The following is a 21,344-nucleotide window of genomic DNA, read 5'->3' on the forward strand; positions in this document are numbered from 1 at the left end:
ACTGTCAGGTTCTTAACTTTGAGACTGTCACCTCAGTGCCCCCCACACCTCCACGCGTTCATCTCCCTGTCTTATGAGACACTCCCTGTAGTCCCCTGATCTCAAACACTGATGCTAGGAAAAGTGTTAGAGCAGTGGTTCTCAAACTTGATTTAAGGTATACGAAATGTGGCCTAGGCATCAGGCTTATTAAAAGCACTCCAGATGATTATAGTGTACAGCCAAGGTTAGAATCATTCTTAGTGGAGACTTCAGTGCCTCCTACTCAGTGGTTTCACCTGCAGGAGAGGGAAAAGCCTCTTCCGCAGAAGGCAGCACAAGTCCCAGACTGCTCTAGTCTTTACAACCACTGATTAATCTATTCTGTATAATTATTGAGCCAAAAAGCCAACATCTTCCTTTTTCTAAAAAATATTTATTTATTTATTTGGTTGTGGCACGTGGGCTCCTTAGTTGTGGCAAGAGAACTCTTTGTTACAGCCAGCATGCATATGGAATCTAGTTCCCCAACCAGGGATGGAACCCAGGCCCCCTGCATTGGGAGCACAGAGTCTTAACCACTGCACCACCAGGGAAGTCCCCCAACATCTTTCTTGCTTCCGTCTCAGCCAGTCTCATATTGTTTCTTGGGCTTGGCCCTTGGCTAGCAGTAAATCTTAACTCTCCCTCTGCCTTCAGCCAAGCCTCTATTTTTGCCTATAGAAAATATGAGGTGTCTCTGGGATCTGATAGGTTGCATGAAGGAAGCAAAGAGACCATCTCTACATTATCAGTGTGTTGTATGATGAGACGTTGTGCTATATCTTTAAGGATGGAGTTTCTTTGAAAATGAGTTGCAAGATTATGAATTTGCTTTGAAAAGTGAGCACTAAATAAGCAGTCCAGGTAAGAGGCCCCATACCTTGATCCTGTCTCAGCTCTGTTGTGTTAACTTTATTTAACATCATCTTCAGCTGAACATGCCTCCGTTGCCTAAGCTGGCACTTTCTACAGCCACCAGCCTGGCAGAGAAGCTGGATGCTTCTCTGTAAATGCCTGCAAGTTAGGCAGCAGAGGGTACTGAGGAACATGCCTTTGTCCTCAGCCAAAGGCCTAGATAATGACATTGGGTCAGGTGTTGGTGGGTAACTTAAGACTGTTTTGGAACCCCGGTGTTGCCATTTATTAGGATACTGGAAGGGTCCATCCATTAACTCATGAGATTAGAGTATGTAGCTAACAAGGCCAGATCATGAGTTAATTCCCAAATGGGTGTGTGATCTCTTCTAAGGATCTCTGTTACTTCTTTGCTACCCAGTCTGTGCCTCCCTGAGAAGGTAAAGGGAATTAAGCAGTATTTGCTCTGTCCGACTCCTCAGACCTACCTGCAGACCAACAGGACCTAGTTAAGTAGGTCCTTATTAAGTGGCAAGCCCACATAAGGTGAGGCACCATAATCAGTATAAATAGGCCTTTAATCAGTATAATTTGTCAGTATCTGACCTGAGTAAACCTTATTAGAGCCACAAACAAAAGTCCTGTTTATATTAGCAAATAGGGAGAAAACACATAATAATCAGCATCTTTTTGATTTCTTAGAACTCATAATGCTTGTCTTAGCCTAACCTTTCCTTTCCCTAACTAATAATGCAATTTAAATGTTTATTTTTGACCCTGGGCTCCAATCTTGTGCTAGATTGATACAGAGATGTAAATTAATCCTCGTAAGACCTCTATGAAGTGTGGGTATTTTATTCCCATTTTACAAAAGTAAATATTGAAACCCAAAGGATTTTAAATGACCCACCTTAGGTTACTCAGTGAGTAATAGAGTCTCAGTAGAGCCAAATTTCTCTAACTTAAGTCTAAAACTCTTTACATTATAGTATATGAAGTAGCTGAACTCTGACAGATAGATCAGTCCCACCTTAGGTCTAGAGCGTTCTAGTACATCTACAAGCAAAGATAACATTTGGGCAGTTTGCTGTGCAGTTACCAGTAATGCATATTGTATATTTTTATTGTTTATGGACTCTGTTTTAGTTTGGTTATTTCCCCTTCTATATGGTAAAGTTCAAAAAACATGGCCTCTGGAGTCAGATAGCCCTGAATTTGGATTCTGGCTATACCAGAATTTACTAGCGGCATAATTTTAGATGTTAAATAACTTTACCAAACTTTACCAAACTTGAGTTTTCTTATTTATAAAAATTGGGTAATGTCTGCCTCATTGGGTGGTTATATTTGTTACCTGTTGCTGCACAATAAATTGCCTTAAAACAGCAAATACTTATTACCTCATAGTGTCTGTGGGTCAGGAATTGGGGAGCAGATCAGTGGGGTGGTTCTGGCTCAGGGTCTCTCCAGTTGGCTGGGGCTAGATGGCTGCCTCGGGCTGTGGCGGAAGGCCTTAATTCCTCACTACGTGGGCTTCTTCATAGGCTGTTTGAGTGTCTTCCTAGCATGGCAGCTCCCCTCTCCCAGAGCGTGTGTTCCGAGAGAGAGAGTGAGAGCGAGAGAGAGCGCGAGAGGGAAGGAGGGCAAGGGAAGCCATTTTGTATTTTGTGAACTATTTGCACACCTTTATTTTTACATATAGATATATTTTGTCTATATATTGATTCATGTTCTATATATGAAAAATATATAAAATACATATTTTATAAATATATAAAATGTATGCTATACTTTATTCTTTAGAATCAAGTCACTAAGTCCAGCCCACACTCAAGAGGAGGGAAATTAGGCTCTACCTCTTAAAGGGAAGAATATCAAAGAATTTGTGTACTATTTAAGAGGTGGACTCTGAGCCCTAAGGGGCCCCCCCTCTCTGACCACTGCTGACATGTGCTCTGAGAGCCTAGTTACCTTTCTTGCTGTGGGTCTGCTGTGTTGCTCAGCTGGTGGGGCAGGAACAGGCTTTCTGATTGAGCGGCAACCATAAAGGACAGAGAGAAGTAAAAAACTTCATTGACCCAGAGGCTAAAGTGATGGTTGTTATAATCATTCCTTATCAGGTTAGAGTGATGTGACTTGGGTTAATCTTCTGTCTTCCTGGTACACTAGTGATACTTCCACCAGTTCAAGGGTGAATAATCAGGGCATTATTCTTTTGAGGACATCATTCCCAAGCTTCACTCAGTATTCTTTGCTGAGTTGAGGAGAAAGCAGCAGTAGATGTAATAACCATTGAAAACTCTTAACAGGCTTCACTATGTAAACATAGCCAATAAATTGCGGAGTGGGGATGCACACTAAGTTCCTGTATAGTCTCTGCACACAGTAGCCTTTAAGGCGCCTTCCTATCTGTAAATAGAAGCCTCTATAGAATCTGGAAGTAGATGAATGAAAGGAGGACTTGGTGTTCTCCTGAGCACCAAGGCAGGAGTGAAGGCCATCCCCACCTGTCTCCCCAGGTCTTGGCCTTCAAGAATAGTAGCTTTTTAGAGACTGTGGAGCCATAAACCAACTCAGCTTTTAGCCTTCTAGGTGGTTCTTATGTGTAATCTTAGGGATGAGTCTCCAAGGCAAAAGCTGATGTTAGTGAATTCACAATACATTGGAATTAGTCAAATAACTGGGCCAGAGTAAATAGAGTGAGTATTCTCTGTGGGGCAAAGGAGAATGAAAGTGGAAAAATACATCACTTGTAAGCTGATTTCTGAAAGTTACGTCTCTACCATTTCCCTGAGCACCAGACTTGATATTCAGCTGCCTACTTAACAACTTCACTTGGATGTTAAATAAGTCTTAACATGTCCTAAACTTTGAACTCCTGGTTTTTTACTACCATGATTGCTCCATCCCTAAACAAAACAAAAACAAGCAAATGAAAAAAAATGCTAATTCTTCTCAGTCTTCCTCATCTCAGTAACTGTCAACTCCATTCTTGCAGTTACTCAGGCCAGAAACCTTGGGATCATCTTTGACTTCTTTTTCTCTCACTTTCCACATTCAGTCCATTAACAAATATATTAACTTAACCTATAAAATATATCCAGAATCTCCTCACTTCTACTGCTACTGCCTTCATCCATACCACCCTCTCCCCCTTGCCTGGATTGCTTCCACTATCGTCTCTACAATTTTTGTCCACATAGTAGCCAGAGGGAGCCTGTTAAAGCATACAGATAATTTCATACCTGCACTTAGTATTCACCAGTGGCTTCCCAGCTGACCTAGAGTAAATGCCAAAGTAATTTCATTGTCCTACAAAGTCCTATCCAATCTGGGCTCCATTCTCTGATTTGGTCTCCTACCATCGTCCCCCTGTGTTTCAGCCAGACTCCTCCATGCTGTCCTTGTACATAACAAGCACGCTTCTGCCTCAGAGCTTTTGCCTTTCCCTCTACCTGGAGTGTTCTTCCCGCAGATATATGTAGCCTACGCCCTTACTTTCTTCATGACTGTGCTAAAATTCACCTCATCAGAATGGCCTTCCCCTACCACTCTGATGTATTTGGCATGTAACGAGTGCTCAGCAGATGTTTGTCCAATGAATGAAACACAACTAGAGGCAAAATGTAGCTCTTCTGCTTGTTGTATCTCCCTACTCCCCCATGATGGTGTTTAAGTATGGCTGTGGAGTGTGTTCCTTCCTTGGAGTGCTTAAGATGGGCCTTAATATTTACTGATTGAAGGAAGCTCTGAGGAAGGTGACCAGGTTGAACAGTGACTGACTGGCTGTGGGAGAAATTTGGTGTGATGGGAATTTGAGCCAGCCTGACTCATTCCCTTCTGTAGTGAGGAACTGTGCCTGGAAAAACAGATATTTCCTTTATAATGTCCTATCTAGAAAACACCTCATGCTGAGTAGTACTGCAGGCCTTAGTTTGGCAGGTTGTGGAAATGGCTTGGGGCCTTGCTCATTCTTTTCCTATCCAGGTGCCTCAGGAGGTGGTCTGGGAAGCACAGTCTGGGAGTAGCAGGATGTTGGATTATTTTTAAGCCAAGAAAAGCCAAGCCAGTCAGAAGGGAAACATGGGGTCAGCCCATGATATAATACAATTGTACAGGCTTTTACAGTCTCAAAATGAATATTTTGACATCTATCTATGCAAGACACTGGATATAGGCAGCGGCTAGAAATAACTCCATTTGATAATGGAGTATAGAGTTCAAGCACAGAATAATTAAATAACCAGCAAAACTGGAATTTGGACCAGGCCTATTGATTCTCCTTCCCATCTTCGCCAGCAAAGTGACGTCTGGCCTACTTTGAGTTTTATTGCTTTTGGAGTTTTATTGCTTTTGGATTAGTATAACTGATGCGGTAAGGTGGAAAATACAGTTAAGATCAAAGAAGGCCAAATTCAAAGAATTAGCCCCTATCTCAGGCTAATTGGATCCTTGAAACTTATCTAATATTTAAACCACAGGTGCTGTTTATTTCTTTCTAAGTTATCCCTAAAAGCAGAGAAAATCAGCAGCTTCTGGCATGTCTAGAAATTCCCCTAAGATTGGGTTCATTGAGATGACTGCAAATCAGGTGTATAAATCAGATTCTTAAGCCGTTAATAAAATCTCTTGGGACGCTGGTTGAATTTCCTGTTCATTTCTTTCTTCCCTTGTGAAGACCAGTTTGCTTCATTCCCTCTTTTCTGGGAGAGGCTTGGCCATTGATACTCATCACCTAGCTTCTCCAAGCATTCATTGTTTTTATATACCTTGCAGTAGGACTTGATTTTAGGTGTTTGATCTCAGGGATCTCTCATTTCCTTAAGGGAATATATGGCATTTGATACAATACATAATTATTGCTAACGTAGGTGTATTAAGAAAAAACCATGACTGGCAGAGAAGGTAATAGCTTCTGTTTGCATTTTCTTTAAAGGATGGCTTAATTTATGCAGTTGCACCTGTGCTCTCTTCCAGTAGGTTGGAGAACCACCTGCATTATTAGTAGAACTTCGCATATAGTAATCCTGGTGTCTGCTTTGGTGGGTGGGAGGTTAGGGCAAGGGAGTGGTTCCATTGCTGTGTTCTGACCTGAAATGCATGTTATCAAAGCTGAATATGAGAGTGGGTCAAAGGAGAAGCAGGGCTCTGAGCCAATAGTTGGGGCCTTTTGTATCCTGTTCAGCTTATGCTCCCATGGTAACTGTATTCAACACTCTTTCTCACAGCTGCTCCTGACATCACTGGCCATAAACGGAGTGAGAACAAGAATGAAGGACAGGATGCCATGATGTACTGCAAGTCAGTTGGCTACCCCCACCCAGAGTGGATCTGGCGCAAGAAGGAGAACGGTATGCCTATGGTGAGTACGAGGCAGCCCTGGTTCTCTATACGTGGGTCTCTGTGGTTGCTGGAGTTTCTCCTGGGGAGTTCTAGACATCTGGACTAGTTTCTGCAACCTACCATACTGGCTGCCGTGGCTTGGGTCACCCTTTCTAGAGTCTTGGTGGTTACATCATGAATCTGGAGGTCATTGGCAGTTTCTGACCAGCATGGAACCCCTGTACGTGATTTGTTAAAGCTGTCTGTCTGGTAAAGGATTTGGCTGTTTACCTTCAAGATAAGACACCAAGAAGAGCTAACCCCAATCTTAAAATTTTACTGTTATTCTAATACATTTATCCCAAAGAAAATATTGCTCATAAAGTGGTCTTAATGTACTTTTCTTGTTTTTTTGGGAAGGCAAGGCAGTGAGAGCAATTAATAGTATATTCCTGGAACACATGAAATAGTGATTAGGAATTGAGACAATCTAAGGAGGCCCATGGGCAGCCTTAGACATTGGAAATCTGACAGTATCTGCTCCAGAAAAGGTCAAAGAAAACATCTTTTCCAATCTGTGGGATGATTCTTGATGGTATGGGAGAGTCAAACCTTTCGACTCTCACTTTCTGATTAATGCTTGACCGGTCTCCTATTCTATCAGAGGGGCTGTCATACATTCTTCCCCAGGCTTTGTATGCCTAGCAGTCTACTTTTCAGGCATCCTCTTTGACTGCCAGTCTTCAGAATCAGAAGGGACCCTAGAGATCATTTAATCCAGCTTCTTTGGGAAGGTTATACATATTAACTAAGGTAAATTAGTGGCAAGACCATGGAAGTTTCTTGCATATGATGGTATTTTTAAAATACCCTTTGAAGGCTTGTGGACCAAAGGTCACACTCACTAATCACCTCAGGTCATAAGTGAAAAACATGGAATTAGTGAGTGAGTAGAGCAGGAGTTAGAGAAGTTGGCAGCTTTTCAAGTCCTAGGGTTGAAGCTTCACAGAATAACTAATTTTGAAGGCTGTGAGTTTCCCATTCCAGTCATACCCACACTCAAACACAGACATGATTTATGCTATAGCTAGACATCATTCTGGGGATTATCTTTGCCTTTCCTCTCTACTATTTCTGATTACCCTTTAGTTGCTGCATAAGAACTGACACATGAGTCAGATTTTTCCTCTGCTAGTAGCCCATGAGATCAGTGCTGCAAACCTGTCCCAGCTCCACCCAAACCCCTGGTCATACTCTCACCTCTGCCTTCCCACACGTGCCTGGAGCACTCCTGTCTTGCTTGAGCAGCTCTCCTCCCCCACAGCCTAGTTCAAATGTTAGCTTTTCTCCAACTTTCCCTGACTCTTTCCAGCAGTGTCCACTCCCTCGGTGCAATGTGGCTCTCTCTATACGTACCCTCTGTTGGGGCTTCTTACACGTCCCTTTAACCCTTTGGGGGTCTGGTTCCCTCTTGAGGTCAATCTCCATGTTCATTTTTGTGTCATGCTTTTCCATTTCTATCTCACCTTCCCCTTAGGTAGGATATAAAACATGTAACATGCTAATGTAAATATCTGTTGACTGACTGAATAAACTTTCCTTTAACCCTGTAATTCTGAAAGGAAGTGGAAGTTACGAATTTCCCCCACTCTGACCAGGAGCAAGTTCTTAACATTGTTTCTAGAGGAAGTTTAGGGAGACTTTGCAGAATTCACCAAGCGTGAAGTAGATATGCTGACTCTGAAGGCATCAGATAGGCCTGATGTTACGAGATACATGCCTGACCATGGAGCTCACACCCCTTCTCCATCCTCTGCCTGGTTACGGTTTCTTACCTGGTGTTTGGAGCAGCATCTTCTAAATTGAGTTGGTCTTTTCTGGGTCTACAGGGTAGGACCTCCCTTCACTTCATACAAGTTGGAGAAGTCCAGAGGACCAACAGCAGGGAAGACTTTTACCCTGGCTCTGCTAGAAGATTGTTGACTGGTTGTTGAGATTGAAGGGCAGTCAGTGATCAAGTACTCAAAGTCCCTTGGACAAAGATGGTACTAGACACTGCTCCCTGATCCCGTCCAGTGTCTTGCTAAGGATGTTAGTGTTGCCCTGTATTGGGCACTAATTCACCTACTCTGATCTTTGTGTGTTATCACTTTATCTGCTTCTGAGCAGGAGATTGTCAATACCTCTGGCCGCTTCATCATCATCAATAGGGAGAATTACACTGAGCTGAGCATCACAAACCTGCAGATCACAGAAGATCCTGGCGAGTATGAATGTAATGCTACCAACTCCATTGGCTCTGCCTCCGTTGTCACCATCCTCAGGGTACGGAGCCACCTGGCCCCACTCTGGCCCTTCCTGGGAATTCTGGCGGAAATCATCATCCTTGTGGTGATCATTGTTGTGTATGAAAAGAGGAAGAGGCCAGATGAAGTTCCTGACGGTAAGAACATCCCTACAAAATAGCTGTGCTGTTGGGGCTGGTTTCCAAGCCGTGGGGTGGTTTCCAAGCACCCAAAGAGGACTATAAGAATGTTGGGATTCAGTCCCAAAAGGAGAGAAGGAAAAAGTCTTATACTGGTTCCTCACCCCCTACCCCTAAGATTAGCCACCTTGAGCTATAATTATTAGCTCTGTTCTCCATGTGGGTGTTCTCCAACCCCAGTCCCATCTGCCCTTCAGGCCCCTTGTGGGGAATGGGCAGTTGTCAGTCTCTTTGTTCAGCTCTGTCCTCCTTCAATACAGATCATCAGGCAGATTGAGCTTGAGGAGAATCCAAGTCAAGCCTAGAAGCCACCCCAAGATCGCAGGCCACCTGGCCTTTCAGGCAGATTTAAGGTATCTAATTGGTTGTCACATGGTTGCCTGGTATAGCCCCTGTAGGTAACTGCCCTAGTCCAGTCAGACTCTTATTGGGAAAAGCCATTGGAACAAGCCACTTTTTGGTTCCCTTGGTTGGTCCCTTCAGAAGGTTTTCAAGGTTTGTGGTGAAGCAGGCCCCTGCCATTTGGCTTTTTTGTCTGTCTCACAGACAAGAATGGCGGAGAGCATCTGATGCATTACCATCCCCAGTTTAAGACAGATAGCTAAGTAGTAACACCTGGAGTCCCTGCCTGACGTGGCACCCTCAAGCTGGCCCAGCGTCCCAGAAGGGAGTGGATAATAGCAGCAGAACCAAAGCCAATTGTTAGGCATTGGAAAGAATAAGAATCTTAGATGGTTAGACATGCTTAGAGTCAGAAAAGGTCCTGGAAGTTATGTTTTTTGTTACGGATGTTCTATTTCTAACCCTGTGATTATAATGTGGGGGGGACTACTGATGGAGACTTGCACCAGTAGTACTTCAGATTCCTCACTAGCTCCCCAGCCCCATCCTCTTACCCTATAATAGCATCAGCGAAAACAAATTAATTGGCCAGCCAACTATCACCACCACTTGCCTGTCACTGATTGGACTGGAAGGGTATGCACGTAAACTCAGTGCCTTGGGTGATGGGGAGGATGCCAACTCTAGTCTGACTGTTCTGGGCCTGTGCTTGTGCACTGTGGTGCTGTACCCTGCCCCAGAGAGCTGTCTGTGTCCCTGTGGCTGGCCAGGACCCAGTGCCAGCCATGTGTGTCAGCAGAGAATGCTAAGGGAGGTCTGGTGCTCCCTCAGGAAGAGCGCAGCCCTGAAGGCATGCCAGTGGCTCAAGAGTCTCTGGAAGGACATGTTTGAGAGCAGCAGCCACCTCGCCTTCTTTTCCTTTCTTCTCAGCAGCTCCTAAGTCTCTCTGCCTGCACTAGGTAGAGCGAGTATTATAGTGAGGCTGGTGAAAAGGTTATTTGGTGACACTAGCGATGTATGTGGGGAGACTTGGTGGACTTCCATCCAAATGTACATTCACCAGTGAACTAGATGGAGGAATGGGATGGACGTCAGCTGGAAGCAGATGGGCCTTTGTAAATACGTGGGCTTGTGCCCTGCAACATAAGAGTGTCCTGGGATTTTTACTTTCTTTCTCTTGGGTCCACAGAACTGCTATTCTATGAAGCAAAAGTGCTTTCTTAGGATTTTCATATATGCATAATGCTTTTCTAAATTTCTCTTTCTTGTTGCAAATTAGGACTTCCAAGGCTGAGTACCTATGTCTAGATCTGAGAGTAGAGGGGGAGAGTTGCCTGTCAGTGTGTTTTCAGCGTTGGCTTATTAGGAGCAGTCATGCCTCACTCCTGAAAAGGGCTGAATGCTTTTGCTTTGCTAAATATCGCCTTTCTCAGCTTTCCCTTTGGAAAAATTGAGATGCAAAAAGTCAGTAGGAAAAGGTAAAAATGGGCTTCAAAACCTGACTCTTTACTTTAAGACAAGGCTGGCTGCCCCTCTCTTGGCAGAGTGACACATTGGCTTAGCTTGTCCCTGTTGGAGGTTCCTGTTGTCTTTGCAGGAAGCCGTTTCACTTACCAGGTTGCTATCCCAGCATATGTGGAAGAGAGCGTCAGGTTAGATTTGAGGAATGGTTAGTATTGGTTCTATCTGACAAGTGCAGGCACCTGCCCAGGGAAAGCAGCTTTTTTTTTTTTTTAAGAGCTCCATGGCTGTTGAACACAAATGGGGACGAGTTATACAAGACACCTGTGGCCAGCAAATCTGAACAGCTTCCTGGAGGGAAAATACTCTTTTAAGATAAATTATTATAGGCAGTGAATGAATCCTATGTAAAAGAGATGACTGCAGGGTAAGTGCAAAGTAAAACCTTCTTGCTCTAGTGTCTTAGAAGAATACTGTAATGCAAGCAGCTTTTACTTTGTTGTTATTATTGAATTGGGGCAAAAAATCTGGGATGCTGGAATTATTGCAATGTTTGCCTTCTCTCTGTTCCCCTCCTGACAGCCAGCACTGTCCAGGCTCCATTCTCTATCACATGCCCTTGCTTGAGCATTTCCATCCCATAGTTTTCTTCTTTGTCTTTCTGCCTCTTTTTCTCAGACTCCTCCCTAGTCCTGCCCTCCCCTTTTTTCTTCTCTCCTGGAAGTAATTTTTTTGAAAATTTGATTGTTCCTCCGTGAGTTTTCCTTATGCCGTGTCTTTTTCTTCTTTAGCCAGTTTCCCCTCAACTCCTGTGCAATTCACAAGAGCAAACTCACTTCATATGCTTTCCTCCCATATGCCCTTCTTCAAATTTACATATAGATATATGCATACGCTCCTTTTTGGAATGAATGAGCGGGTACCTTATACAGATTTGGGGTTTTAGGGGTGATGAATTTTTACCTGTCAGACAACCGTTCGTAATTCTGTGTTGACTTATTTATACCATTGTGAAAATTGATTTTTTAAAAAAATAAGCCTGACATGCTTCTTCTCTGCCAAATGAATACACTATTATCAAGATATAGCAGTGATTTATTTCTGACTCACTGGACCTTTTTTTATATGAAAAAAGTTCATATAAAACTCATAGTATTCATATTTGGGCAGTCTGTGAGTTTTTGGTAACTCGGTGCTGTACTAGAAAAGCACTAAGGGAACAATACAAAAGTATAAAAACACAAATTTAAACTTATATAGTTTAGCCTGAGTATGTTTCACTAGAAGAGCAAATACTGCTTTAGATTTCTCACATAGAAAATACTTAGGGTTAAGGTTTAGCTGCTTCCAGGGGGTAAAAAAGGCCCATGACTTTTTGTCTACTGGAGTATACTCAGGACATTTTGTAAGTGAAACTTACATCTAAATCCCTTTCAGTCACTGTTACAGTGTCTTTGAGGACTGGTGCCCCAGTGGGTTGTCTTGTAGGTAGATTATCTGCATATCACCTTTAACCTTCAATGTTTTTAGTAACAGGTGAATTGTGGAGCCAAGTAAGGGCTTTGTTTTTTCAGTTTACTCACCTTCTGACTACATTCTCTGGAAATGTTAAATGATAATTCTCTAAAAAGACGAGATACAACTAGCATCCCTCTAGCCTTCCATCTACCTTACAGCTGGACATACGTTTGGAGCTCACCTTGTGTGTTGGTTCCCTGCTGACTGAACCCAGAGAGTGATTAGTGTGCCTCTCGGGAGTGAACCTGCTTAGTTGCTGGGGCCTTCAGTTCTGCTGCACATTTTACTGACCTCGATTGAAAACAGTAGGAGCTGATTTAAGAGAAGTGCTGGCATCAAAAAGAGTTTTCCATTATCACGTTAGGGAGATAATTTTATAAGCAAGTATAGGCACTCTTCCTTTAAGTTACTGGTATAAAAGATACTTGAGGTTTTGTGGGAACCATTTTTAGTGGCTGTGATGTATCCAAACTCTTTTTAACACTTTAGAATTAAGAGCTAGTCTAATGTTCCAAAATCAGTTAAATGGTCAAAACATTGGTAGCATATGAAGCTTTACAAGAGGACAGGAATGTTGGAAAAGGAATGTGACTTTTAAAAATGATATGTGAAACACATGTGTTGTCTCTTAACCAGGGGTCATCTGGGTCAGTAACAAGCTACCTTAGGAAGAAAATACAATAGGACTGAATAAGGAAGGAAATTGAAAATAATTGTTACTCTCTTTTGGGTTTAATGCTGCTCTGCTGAGATCAGGCAAAATTTAAGTGGGTTTAGAAACCATAAATCCTCATCCTCAGTGAGATGAAGGCAGTGAAAAAGGAGCTTTGACCAGACAGTCAACTTACTTTGACATTAAAGCCATCTTTTTGGAGGTGGTGTTGTATCAGGTAATCTGTTATTTACTAGGCATTGCAGAGCACCCTTCCAGATTCTGAGGCGATGTAGGGGAATGAGGGCTCTAAGTGCATTCGGTTGGGAAGACAACATTCAGCTGAATCAATCAGTGTGTGCAACAGGTCCACCAGGAACTTCACTCATAAGATGGATTCCAGAAGCATCTTGTTTCCACTCTCCCCCAGCCCTCTTCCTCTCATCTAGTCAGTGGCTGTGAGTAATACCCAGCTGGAGAGAACAGTCATTGTTTAAGCGGCTGTCTTTTGCCCTGAGGGTTTGGGGGTATGTTGATATTTGTCGGTTACTATGACTTCTTTTTTTTCCCCCCTCAATTGCATCAAACCCTTAAAACATGGTGGTAAGTGAGCGATATGCATGCTTTTGGAGTTTGTTTAATCTCCGCTTCAGTCTATACGATGCACAGTTCATAATGTTAACACTTTTCTTCAAGTTTACTTCATTCACTTTCACAACTAATTTGGATTTCAGTTTGCTGTTTAATCCTCATTTACTTTCATTTTCTTACCTTTTATCTGTAGTTCTGTTCTTTCCCTCTCTCCTGATTTCCTTGTTAGAGGTCAAGTTGTTGTTTTTGTTTGACCTGTAAAGGGAGAGTGGTGCTGCAGATAGTGATTCAGTCCAGGAAAGTGGGAGACTTGAGGCTCTGCTCTTTGTTCCTTATAAATGTGGAAGTGGATTCGGGGAGAGAGATGAAGGGGCTCGTGAGACGTAGGCACAAATGTGAACAGCAACTGCTCCCACTTGCAGGCATGGCAGCTACACCAGAGCCACTGTTGCTAAAACCCCTCATGCAGCCCTTTGCACGTTATCGCCTTGTTGGGCTGGAAAATGACGTTATTAGTCAGACACCAGGGCGTACATATATCCCAATTACTGAAGAAAGAAAAGCTCATGGTGTGAAGTGCTTGGGTTAGTGCTGAAGTGTCACGCTTTGAAAAGATTAGCTTGGCTATCGCGATTCCCTCTCCCCTTTTTTTCTCTTAAAATTGGGAGTAGATTGGTGATATTCTTGAATCAGCTACCTTGCTTTAGAATTTTGTGTTTTCGGGTGCACAGCCAGAGCACTAAAAATATTCTAAGTTTGCTCCTGTGTCCTTTCCTGTAAGTCCCAGAAGTGCTTAGTTCCTAGCATGTAGCTGAGCTGGTTTGGCCAGGATGCTGAGAGCGTTAGGGTGTTGTGGTGAGGGAGGATCTAGGCTGGGCTCGTGGGTCTCAGTACCTGGTATGTCTTTGTATATCTCCACTGTATACACAGTACACAGATGTCTTGGGTGTCTGAGTCTTAAGTTTGTTCTCTGTACTGTTCGATAGTGTACTATTGTTAGTAGTAGAATCCTGTGGACACTGGTGTGTTGCTAGCCTATTGTTCTGGCTAAGTCACTGGTTTGTGGTTAGTTTTGTTTCTGTTTTGTTTTGTTTTTTTTTCTTTTTTTTGAAATCTTTTTTTGCTCCAGTCACTGTGTGTGCTGGCGGTGGCTTTGCCTCTCCGTTGCCTCAAAGGAACAGGTGGAGCAATGTCTCCCTCTGACAGACATTACTCCTGACGTGTGCTCCTGCAGATGCCTACACTGAGACTGTAATCTCCATAACTGCTTCATGTGCACCAAGCCCCCTTGTGGAATCCTGCTGAGAGTTTTTCTAGAAGCCTTCAGTTCTAAATCATTTAGTCTACCTGACGTTTGTAAAATAAAAAGAAACTAAGAGCACTTAACTTGCTTTTCCCCACCTTTGTGGGCCTTAAAAAAAATCTGTGTGTGTGTGTCCAGACACACACACACACACACACACACACACACATATCCCTGGTTAAAGGGGACCAAGTTGCCCTTAGTTGAAACAGGAAGGAAAAACTTACAAATCAGAATCAGAAAATACCAATTTAAGAAGGCACCTAAACTCAGATAATGTAAGCTTTTCGATTAAAAAGAAAAAAGATAACTCATGGCTCATCTGGGTTTGGGTTCTGGTTTTGGCCAGGGCACAAGAGTGAGCCAGTTTTTCTATCTGAAGTCTATTCTAGAGGGATGTCAGCACCATTCAGCTTTCCCTGGTCTGTCACAGAACATCCTCTGGTCTACCTACACTTGTTGCTGGCATAGCCTAGCCTGTCTGACCCAGTATTAGGTTGAACCATTGTGGCTTCCTCTATCTCATTCTCCAGACTAAAGACTCTCCTAAAGATAACAAAACAGCAAGAACAGTGTCCTTTGGGGAAGTGAGGATGTGTGTAAACATATAGATTACACATCCATCTGCATTGCAGGATTGAGCCAAAACTATACATGCATTCACCACAAGAAAACAAACAGCAGGATTTTACAACTGAAATGTTGGTTTGTCTTCTCATCTACTTAAGAGTGAACCACTGGAACTTGGGGACAAGATGAGTATAATGATATTGCAGCCTATCTGTCCGCTACAGTTGCAGTTTTTCATGACAAGCATTCAAAGTGTTAACTAAAATCATTGAAACAACATACCTGCCATTAAAAACCTGAATCTAGAAATAATAACTCCATGAGTGTTTTGCACCTCCAGATGGAATGGCCTTGAATAAATGCTATGAATAGCCATGTTTGCCACTTGCCGTTTGCTGTTCTGTTAATCCCTGTGCGGAGTCTCACAATTTTCTCCCTTCTTCTTCTGTCTCTCAATGGATTATTAAAACCTGAACACCTGTGTAGACGATGAACCAGCTGGGCCAATGTAAGTAGTTTATTCGACATTGATTCAGTAGTTTCTGGTTGGGTTATTATGTATTTGCCGTTTAATCAAAGGGCTAGCTAAGATTGTAGGGGAAGACAGTGAGTGGAAACAGTGTTGCAGTGTAGACTTCTTAGCCAGACATGGAGTCGACTGAGAGTTGACTGATTGCCATTTGATTCCCAGGACAGGCAGTACAGTTTTTTTAGTAGCAATACAAAGTGGAATACCATGCAAAAAAAATGTTTAAAATTTTGCACACCCCATATGTTTAAATTGATAATGTGGGGTAAATCACCAGTATATCTGAGACTTCAGGTTTTGTTAAAGTTAATTTCAAGCTCGACTGTAGCATGGATAAACTGCCTGGCTCCATTAAATTGCGTGTATCCAAGAGACAAAATTGCAAATTTTGAATCAATCCAAGATTAGCAGAATCTCCTAGAGTTGGGGACTAAGTCAGAGGCAGGCAAACAGTGGCCAAATTATTAAGTGCCAGAGGGCACAGCACTGCCTGTATATAATTGAGTATCTTTTATCATTTGAGAAGAGACAGTGGTGTTGAGTAGAGAAAAAACTACTATTTCACCTTTATAGTAATTATAGTTTACAAGTCAAAGGGAAAGTTACCGGTATATTGTCTGCCTTGGGAGTCAAAAGGATCTATTAATTTAAGGTATGTAGGCACTTTACACAGGAATATTAATTGTGTATTAATATTGTGCAATAAAACTTACTATACCAGGGATGGCAGTAAGTGGAAGACTCCCTGTATTTCCGTGTGTTATACTTTCAAAAGTTGCTACTGACCTTGAGTTTAACTCTTGTAAATGCAATTTTTCCTCCAAAGGAAAACCAACTCTACCAACAATCACAAAGATAAAAACTTGCGCCAGAGAAACACAAATTAAGTACTACTTGTAACGTAAGTATGGCCTTCTTTAGAAATTTTAAAAAATTATATTCAAATGAATGTGCCTCTGTTGACCTTATTAAAAATTCTTCAGTAGTTGGTGTTATGTTGCAAGATCCTTTAGTTGATTTCAAGAGCAGCCAATACTGGTGGAACAAGTTGTCTGTCCAGTATAGCAGCTGGAAAGGAAGATTTTCAGCTGAGCTCTTTCACTTATTTACATAAATGCTTTTCAGAGTATGTATGATGTTTCAAAACATCACTTTACCACTTTACTTACATCTTTAAAAAGAGGTAAAAGTGAAATTGTCACCTTAGGTGGATTATTCTGAGGCCAGTTGGTCCCACTTTGCTTCTGAGGGCAAGGCAAGAATGGTGGCCAGGGACAGCTGGGCTGGAGTACCTTCTGGTTAGGCACGTGGAGATCTGAATTCCTCACCGCATCCCTGAGCATGCTGTTTGAACCAAAGCTTTGTTTTATAGGCACTTGGTGTAGTCTTAAGTAATAGTGCATATTCTAATTTCTAAATACTCTTCCTTCACAGATCCTTAGGTTCCTGAAACTGGTGGCAACATGACCTGCTAAATTTTCTGCTTGTACCTCTTTGGTTCTTTCCCTTTCAAGTGAGCAGCACCATGATGACTGTCTAAAGCATGCCTTATTTAGCCTCTCCTGTAAGGGTGACCTAGCCAGGTACATTTTAAACAATGCTTCAGTGTAGAAGGTGTAAACTATTTTGGGCTTGATGTGCTGTGAATGTTGCTTTTTTTTTTCCCCCTTTGGTAGAATATTTAAATAGAAGTAAAAAGGTCCTCTGAGGATCAGATCATGCATGCACCGTTTTTTACTTAATGCAGCTGTTAAATTGGCAAAGCTCTAAAATGCACTGCTGCCATCTAGTGACACATTTTTGTAAAGTACAGCAAAACCTACAGATATATACAGTATATAAATATATATATATATTTATATTTTTGGGGTGGGAGAAATCCAAAATAAAATAAATGCTTGTTTCATTTTTAAGCTGCTGATACTCATTCCTTACTGTATGTTGTCAGATGAGGAAACTGTTCAGTTCTGGTACATAAAGATGAGTAATATAAACTGAAATCTATAATTTTAAGGGCTTAACCTATGACTTTGATAAGAAGCTGGAACAGTCCACTGAATGGATGTAATGAACTGCAGTATATATGTATGATTGCTTTTTAAGTGATTATTTTTTCTTTTGTTAAATCATGTAAATTTAGATCCTTTTGCACTGATGTGTTGAACCTGATTGTACATTCAATTAAGGCAAACTTTTATAATTTACCTTTTGTTTTCAATGACCTTGAAATGTTACAGCATGGTATTCTATGCAACTAGTTATACTTTGAGGTTGACACTGTATTTTTTCATTGATTGAGTGTAGATTTTCACACCCGGCAGGGTTCTCACACGGTGCGTAATGGTAGATGCATGTACTTGTGTTTTGTGTAATTGTTGAAGTGCAATGATGTATAAAAAAGTGGATTCACCTGTTTTTAAAAATAAAACTGATAAAAGGTGTTGGAATAATACTCTTTATTCTAGTATCTTCTCTAGTCTTAGGAGGAAGCATTTTTTCCATTGCACTGAAGTTCCTCAGTTCTGTATGTATATAGAATGTTAGTTGCTCAGCTCTGTCAGCTTTTTTAGTTCCTTTTCCACCTCTTCCACAAATGCTGGGAAATTCTGATCCATGAGGCACAAGCGTAGAAAGGGGCCTAACTCTTCCGTGTTCCATGCAGATTGTTCATAGACCACGGGCAGCTCCTCTGATGCCAGGAGAGACTGTGGGGATTCCAGAAGAGTAGTTTATTAGAGATTACAGGAGAAAGCAACAGCCTGAATAATAGAACACAAACTTTGCCTTAAGGAAAGATTTGGGAAATAGACACCAAAAATTAGTGTTAATTAGCTTTGCAGAGTTCCTTTACATAATGTTTCTAAATATACAAAGTGAGATAAACTTGTATCCTTAGGTATTTCAAGTATATTAATGAAACGATTTGCAAAGTTAAGATTCTGCTTCAGTGAAGAGTATGGTGCTGATAAGTTTGTGGACTGATTGATAAAGCCTGTTGATGAATGGACGCCACTAACTTACTTCATCCTTCCCACCTTATAGGTGGAAAAATGGGTGTGAGCAGTTCATCATATGGAAACTGGGTTCTGAATGTAATACAGAGAGGTCACAAACTGACCATCCCAAGGACACAATTATCTCGCTTTTTCTGGTCCTATCCATGAAGCTTGACAAGTAGAGGCATGTATCCATCACCACAATCAAGACAGAACATTTCCACCACCCCCAGGAAGTCCCTCATGCTACCTGCTCTTGTCAGACCCTCAACCCTTGGCAACCATGATCTGTTTTCCATACCTTATAGTTTTGCCTTTTCCAGAACGTCATATAATGTGTGTTTTTCACATGCTATTTGACATTTGTATGCCTTCTTTGGTAACTTGTATTTTAACACCATTTGACTAAGCTGCCAATATTTAAATATTAGGAGAGTTCAAATAAAAGTCTGACTGAGCTTGGCTATTTGGAAGATAAGGTGACATTGGATCCACAGTCCCACGTGACGAAGATGGCTCCAGCTCTGTACGTGGTTCAATTACGTCTGGGCCTTTGACTCAGCCTTCTTATTCTCTCCTCATGTTAATTCTACTTAGGTAGGTGGTTTCTACCCTTTCCATGGCATGGTTTGGTATATATGTATACAACTGACATTTCTCTAAGAACTATCTATAATAGAAATTGATCTTTCTAAATTCAAACCAGACTGTATCTAAAAGGTAGAAAGAAGAAAATGAAAGTAAAATGGAGCCCTGTTCTCCAGTGAGAGCCACTGTTAACATGTTAGTGTATCTCCTTCCAAACTTACGTTGTGTTTTTACTACAAAAATCATGCATGCTATTTTGTAGCCTTTTAAAAAACAATGTTCTATGAATATCTTTCCTTGTCAACAGATATAGACATCACTTTTAATGACTACATTTTTATCCTGCCTATGGTTATAGCACTCTTTAACCACTCAGTATCCTATTAGTGAATAATTACGTTTCCAGTTTTACTATAAAAAACACTGAAAAACATCCTTGTATGTATATTTGTGTAGATGAAATGGTATTATAGGTAATAAGATATAAAGTTAAATTTTATCTATATTGCTGAGTTGCTTTCAAAGAGTTTTACCAAACTTATATTCAAAGAACAACTTGTCTAGAAGGTTAGAGCAAACAAGTAACATATCTGAGCTCCCAGCCTGGTGCTGCTTCTTCTTTATACATGGTTCTTCTATATGATGTAAATAAACTGGGCTGAGGTACACCTTTTATAGCAACTGATACTTCCTGAATAAGGATGTCACACACTGCCTTGCTCATGAATTTTTTTCTGTGGCTCAGCCACTGTAACCCCAGTGCAGATATGAGGCTACAAACTGGGCACTATAACGTCTGCCCTGTGATTGTCCATTTATTTTGAGTGAGTGGTAAGCCAGATGGAGAAAACACCTGTTTCTTATACCACTGTTAGCACAGTTTAATAGATAAAGAGGAAATTCATCCTTGAATATTGAATTCCATGCAGAACTCTGTGGAAAGCATAGGCTGAGAGCCTGCTGTCAAGCACAGCAGGGAATGCAGTGAGGAGGAGACCACCTCCAGGAGCTCCAGCAGACCAGGCCTCAGGAACCCTGAGCCTGAATGAATAGTTCTGCAGGAGTCTGTGGTAACAGCAGACTGCAAGGGGAGAGGGCATGTCTGAAAGCAGTTCTGTGGTAACAAGAGTTGAATCCTCCCGGGTCTCCACACATCCTTAGCTGAGATCCTCACACTGAATATCTGCCCCTACAGAAACTATCTTGATATGACTCCGAATTCATATTGATATTTATCTTAGAAGAGTTTCCAAATTTCGTTTCCAAAATTAAATTGAAATTCTTACCTGTATTCCTCTTTCTGGGATAGGTGGTGAATAAATTCTTTATCTCACACATTTAAAGGCTAACACTATAGGCCACTCTTCATCTTTTATTTCCTCAGGAGAATAGTTCTTCAGTATGTGTCATCGTGTTTAATCTTACAACAAGGGTAGGTGGAGATGGCCTGTCTCTACCATCTTCTATAGCAACACTTTAAGTTACTGTTCTAGAACAATGGATTGAACAGAGGGATACAAATTCTTCAGGATCACTGTTTTTCCTGACATGAAAACTGAACATGGAAATAGGCCCTACCTGAGCTAACCAGGCCACTGAGGTCCTTCCTCTTGGAGTGCCTGTGCCAGCTGGTACCCACCGTTGCTGCTCCAGGTTCTGGTGTGACTGCTTTCATGTTCAAAGAAAGAAAACATCAGTAAAAGTGGTAAGATCATTGTTGGTGTAGTCTGTCCTGGTTTAAGCTTGGCTATTGCTTGATTTACCACAGTAGAGGTACAGACAGAGTTTAAATCTGAGGCGCCTGCCCTTATGTTCCTTATGTCTGTTCCTTATGTCTCATAGGCTGGCAGTGCTTTTTCTTGTCTGACACCGTGGTGTACTTCTGTCTTCAGAGGCCCAGCCCAGGACCATGTGCTGGTACTGGAGGGCAGTGGACATTGCCCAGCTTCTGATAATCATGATTTGTCACCTTCTAAAAATTATTACTCAAGTAATACATGTTCACTGCGAAAAAGGGAAAAAACCCTATAGTTGCAAGATAATCTCACATTTTTAATAAAAGTTAAAAAAAATCTCATTTTAGACATTCTGAGGGAATGAGTTCTTCTGTT

General features: G+C 41.7%; 2 protein-coding genes across 3 annotated transcripts in view; one reads left to right on the plus strand and one right to left on the minus strand.

Moving 5' to 3' along the window:
• NPTN (neuroplastin) overlaps window positions 1-18,090 on the plus strand; it is a 55,790-nt gene extending 37,700 nt beyond the window's left edge. Inside the window, exons 5-9 of one of the 2 annotated variants that reach the window (XM_060294015.1) lie at window positions 6,105-6,238; window positions 8,368-8,641; window positions 15,619-15,628; window positions 16,476-16,550; window positions 17,084-18,090. In XM_060294015.1, the coding sequence (XP_060149998.1) occupies window positions 6,105-6,238; window positions 8,368-8,641; window positions 15,619-15,628; window positions 16,476-16,536 (479 nt within the window). In that variant the 3' untranslated portion in view covers window positions 16,537-16,550; window positions 17,084-18,090. Of the gene's footprint in view, window positions 1-6,104; window positions 6,239-8,367; window positions 8,642-15,606; window positions 15,629-16,475; window positions 16,551-17,083 lie in introns of both variants that reach the window. The other variant, XM_060294014.2, reaches the window with a different exon arrangement.
• Window positions 17,740-21,344, minus strand: part of REC114 (REC114 meiotic recombination protein) — a 126,245-nt gene continuing 122,640 nt past the window's right edge. The window contains exons 5-6 of the mRNA XM_060294016.1: window positions 20,812-20,898; window positions 17,740-18,354 (exon numbers count right to left, since the gene is read on the minus strand). Coding sequence (XP_060149999.1) covers window positions 18,190-18,354; window positions 20,812-20,898 — 252 coding nt within the window. The 3' untranslated portion in view covers window positions 17,740-18,189. The remainder of the gene's footprint in view (window positions 18,355-20,811; window positions 20,899-21,344) is intronic.

The sequence above is a fragment of the Globicephala melas genome, chromosome 2 (assembly GCF_963455315.2).
Source record: "Globicephala melas chromosome 2, mGloMel1.2, whole genome shotgun sequence".
In the NCBI taxonomy this organism is placed as follows: domain Eukaryota; kingdom Metazoa; phylum Chordata; class Mammalia; order Artiodactyla; family Delphinidae; genus Globicephala; species Globicephala melas.